General features: G+C 41.1%; 1 protein-coding gene across 1 annotated transcript; it reads left to right on the plus strand.

Annotated features, from left to right (window-relative positions):
- The first annotated feature begins 828 nt into the window (after positions 1-828).
- LOC108729876 (bromodomain-containing protein DDB_G0270170) lies at positions 829-4,116 on the plus strand. Its single transcript, XM_018459218.1, has 5 exons — positions 829-1,085; positions 1,212-1,298; positions 1,772-2,513; positions 2,550-2,759; positions 2,790-4,116. Exons 1-5 carry the CDS (start codon positions 977-979, stop codon positions 4,114-4,116), a joined length of 2,475 nt encoding a protein of 824 aa, XP_018314720.1. The 5' UTR covers positions 829-976.
- The last annotated feature ends 518 nt before the right edge of the window (positions 4,117-4,634 follow it).

Genomic DNA, 4,634 nt, shown 5'->3' on the forward strand with positions numbered 1-4,634 from the left:
TCTTGCACAGTCCTTTATCCTATTTTCGATCGAAACTACTTGTACGCGAAAAGTATTAGTCATCTAATTTTTATATTAATAACTCTACATTTTTTGACGAGTTAAATTAAAAGAGAGATGCATTAAATTTAATAGCTAATAATAAATAAACGTAAAAATAGATGACGCTTTCTTCATGGCTGCGTGACACTGAATACGCGTGTACGATCTTTCTGCTCATCTTTGATCCATTATGCCATTAACGGCGCTGGAGGGTCTCGTGTCTCATGGGAAGAAAAGTTTTGCCAATGATTAACCGAGGTCTAGTTCGTGCTTTTGTTGAGTCAACTTGCCTCTATAGAGTTATTAAGAATAATTAAGACTTAACACAAGTCAATATTTTTTACTATAAACCGAGTGATAATTCATGTTCTTTACAAATAAATTGTGATATAACATTGAATAAAAAATAAAAAATAAAAAATGTATAAAGAAAAAATAATATATAGATATAAGTTTTAATTAATTAATTAATAATATTTAATTAATTAATTTACAATCTATTTAATTAATTAATAGTTTCATTAATAAACTATTAATTACTGAATTTGTAATTTATTAGGCATAAATTTAAGTATAATAGTAATTATTTCATTTTAAATTATAATACTTTAATTTCTTCAGAGAAAAATTTCTTTCTTTGAAAAAAAATAGAATAATGATTTTTGCAATTAGCTTTATGGCAAATAAAATTTTATCTTTGCATTAGCAATGATAAATCAACACAATATTGCCTCCACTCGCATTTCTATTCAATGATAAACAAAATACGATAAATCAGACGAAAATACAGGCAGGAGAGGCGGGCTCGGTCCAGCTCGCTCTCAGTGGAAGACAATCTGGCAAGCTTGTCAATAAGATCCTTTAGTAATCGTGGATCAAACAGATCCAGGAAAATTTCCCATCAAAATTCAACTAGTATAATTTATATCGAACTATGTGTATATATTCTTCGTATTCGAGGGGTGCGATGCTGCGGCAACAGTGCGACATAACTGTCGCACGAGGGTTATTTAATTTTAAATCCCGAAGGAATTTATTTGTCGGTCAGTCACCCTAAATGTCAGTGCAATCACGCGTCACTATTATAAATGCATGTGTTGTAAAATACCATGCATTTGATCCTTCAAATTAGAAATGACATTTATAATACAAAGTTTCTGTTTACGCAGCATCCGCCTTGCAAATTAACGAGAAGACTGTTGGCGGACGAGATGGATTCTTCATTTGGTTGAAAGACATCTTTAATAAATCCGCAGGTGAGCCTTGAGGCTCTGTCTCAAAAATGACATCAATGCTGATGTCATTTTTGAGACAGAGGTTATTTTTGCCATTCACTATTATATAATGTATGTTATATAATATATAATATGCAAAAATTAAATCGTACAATTCATGATATTACACGCGTACTTCTGAATAATTATATATATATATATTAATTTATTAAAACAATAACTACACAAAAATAATGTAATTTACAAAAAAATTTGTTATTCATCTTAGGATAATTGAATTATTTATTTTGCTATTATTTATATTTTGATTTAATAAATGTGTATTTTATATTTTCAGTAGAAAATGATATAATATTGTACACGTAAAATTAAATTATAATTAAAGTAAGTTATTAGAAGATGTGCAGCATATTTTGTTTTCGTTATAATACAAAGACTCTAAATTTTATCACGTAATATCAGATGATGTAAATGGATGAAATATCATGTTGCAGAGGATAAAAGCCGCAAAGCTGACATCACGATCGTCGATCGTGCAGCAACGGCAACAACATTCAATCGATCAGAAATGCGGCTGGTGAACTCTTCAGACAAGGTCGACGTCGTTAATCAAAAACTGGCTAACTTTTGCACGGCGCGATCGACGACGAAGTTCGAGTATGGGAACATCCGTGCTGAGAAGCGTGACGCGGAGAACGGCGGACGTGCGTACACGATTCAACAGTCGGCAATCTACACTACGTCGCAGTCGAATCGTTTTGCGGCTGGAAAAACTTTCGAACGCGGGATAGAACCTGACTCCTCATGGCGCGATCCTGGCAAGATGTATCGATCTGAGAGAAACTGCGGCGCGATCGAATTTGCGGCAAGAGACGATCTCGATGTGGCCTCGCATTATCGTTGTTACACGAGCCCGAGACACTGTTATCGCCTGCCACCGCAGCGGACAAAACAGCCGCTGATGGGATTGTGCGTCCCGAATAGATACATCGGCATGCCAACGCGCGCACTCGTGGGTTTCGCTCCTAGGAACACAAAGCCACCCATCAAAGAGCCTAACGCGCCCGAAAAGCGCGAGAAAAAGGACGAGAAGAAGGACAAGAAGGAAAAGAAGAAGCCGGTAATACGTATGGACGGCGAATCCGTCGATAGTAGCGAGAATCAAGCGAAGATGGTGGCGGACGATAACCCGAGGAATGACCCCGACGCAACGTTTCGTTACGAGTGGGGCGTGAAACTCGCCGAGGAACAACTGGCCGCCGAGGCGGCGAGCGATAACGATAAGTTCGCCGAAAAGGGCCAGCAATACGTCACGAAGCGGCTTTGGGGAGTGAACTTGAAACAACCGAACCCGGATATCGCTTCGCCGGCGACCACGAGTTCTGAGCGAGGCGCGCAGAATCCTCGAAACGCCTCTTCGAACTTCGAGAGTGGCGATACCACAGCCGATGGAGCAAAGACCGATGTTGTCCCAACGTCGAATGATTCAACGGAGAAATCGTACGCGTCGAGCCTGAAGGGTACAACAGCGGACTATCTCTCGACTTCGTCGCGTCAGACCGACTCGAGCGACAATATTATTGCAGTGCAACAAGATAGCAATGATACGAGCTCGTACATGAATTCTAAAGAGCTCCGAAAAATCATGAGGACATCGCCGAACATATTGAAGGAGACGATAGTCGTAGATGAAGAGTACAACGTTCCAGAAGGAGCGGATCTGGACACCGAGATCAAAGCCTGGCGGAATCTCGTGGCGAGATCAGCCCCGGAAGTCAAAGAGAATTATTTATCGTCCGACGAGGAGAACCTGGAGAACCTGGTATCTATCCGTCCGGAAGCGCCACAGCCGAAGTTGGACGTGCGAATTGTAAGATCCATCGAGGACGACTTAAAAGACAAAGAGCAGCAGGACTCTGGATACACATCTCCGAAATCTGTAAAGATTAAACAAATTGGATCACCACAGAGACCGAACGGTTACTTTACCGGTAAGAAACTGCACACTATGAGCACGCAGATTCGTTATATACATATAAATAATATCACCCAGCGACATATTGGATTATTTTTAAACAACTTTGTTCCTGTCAATAAAACTACGCAAACAAAATATCCAGGACTCGCGTCAGCCTTTTCTACAAATCCTGAAGATTCCGTGCCAAAGAAGGTAATCGATGAAGCATCGAAGAATGAACAACAGATAGAATCGAAGAATCAAAATGAGAGAGAATGTAACGATTCTGATTCGAATAATACGCCAAATAGCAACCAACCTTATTTAACTGTAGAATCTCAAAGACTTTCAAGTAACGATGAAGAGCAAGCGGACGCTGATCTCGCAGAGACGCTAAACAAGATCGCGGACAAGGAAATGGAAATTTCTATGAACCAGCAAACTATTGATCATAAAAAGGTTACTCATTGTTCAAATTCTTCTGAATTTACGCAAAAGGATAACTCTCGTTATAAAGACGAAGACGCACAGGAGGAAACGGAACGTTACGAAAAATTACATGTTAATTACGTGGACTCACACGACAAAGGCTCTACATGTGTCAATTTCATAAATCAATCAACTAATAACGAATCGGACGCGATCAAATCGGACGCGATCAAATCGACCAAGGAAGATTCGAACAACAATAATTCTACCTTTGACTCAAACGTGAAGGACGCAGACGACGATCTGAGCAAGAAAGGCATCACCGATGGCGATTATGTACGATTACCCGGTGATCCTTATCCTTACAGCAGGGAAAATCTAGAAAAATGGCACGTGCCACGTTCCAGAAATCTCATCTATAAGTCGTGGAAGCGAAAAATGTCCCGCACCTGAGAAACGCTAATGACGCGTATGCAAACGCCGTCGGGGAGCCTCGTGATTCTCACGTCGGTGATGCGGTAATGGAGATTTCAGGAAGTGGCGGCGATGGCGGCGCAAGAAAGAGAATGGGACAGACGAACGGATTCCGCGTGTCCTCTCGGGATCAGCGGGTGGTGTCTGATTGCCTGCGTGGCGACGCCGCGGATGTACTGGGGCTGCGGCAATGGACGGAGGCCTTTTCGCGGCTCGACATCGACGAGAAGATGAACGAGGCGGCGCGAAGCGACGACAACGCGCCGTTCCGTGCACATTATAAGTAGTTCGCGACGGAACTTAAGTTCCGGTGCGCGTGCACCTTTGCATAATTCAGTTCTCTCGATTAATTAGGACGGGCTCGTTGCCGCGACGTAACGAGCCAGGGTTCCGCGAGTTTCAGTCGTAGATTGCGCACCCCATTTCCGTTTGCTTTCGGTGTTTAAGCGCAACAAATACAAGTGTGAACATAAATCATATTTTTTTCAATAGTTTAT

Source organism: Mycetomoellerius zeteki, unplaced genomic scaffold (assembly GCF_001594055.1).
Source record: "Mycetomoellerius zeteki isolate Tzet28-1 unplaced genomic scaffold, Tzet1.0 scaffold81, whole genome shotgun sequence".
In the NCBI taxonomy this organism is placed as follows: Eukaryota; Metazoa; Arthropoda; class Insecta; order Hymenoptera; family Formicidae; genus Mycetomoellerius; species Mycetomoellerius zeteki.

What these genes read in the sequence shown, in the direction of transcription:
- LOC108729876 (XM_018459218.1), top strand. Translation starts at nt 977, where the DNA reads ATGTGTATATATTCTTCGTATTCGAGGGGTGCGATGCTGCGGCAACAG. An exon ending in CCGAAGGAATTTATTTGTCG is followed by an intron (nt 1,086 to 1,211) that starts GTCAGTCACCCT and finishes CTGTTTACGCAG; the next exon opens with CATCCGCCTTGCAAATTAAC. An exon ending in CATCTTTAATAAATCCGCAG is followed by an intron (nt 1,299 to 1,771) that starts GTGAGCCTTGAG and finishes ATCATGTTGCAG; the next exon opens with AGGATAAAAGCCGCAAAGCT.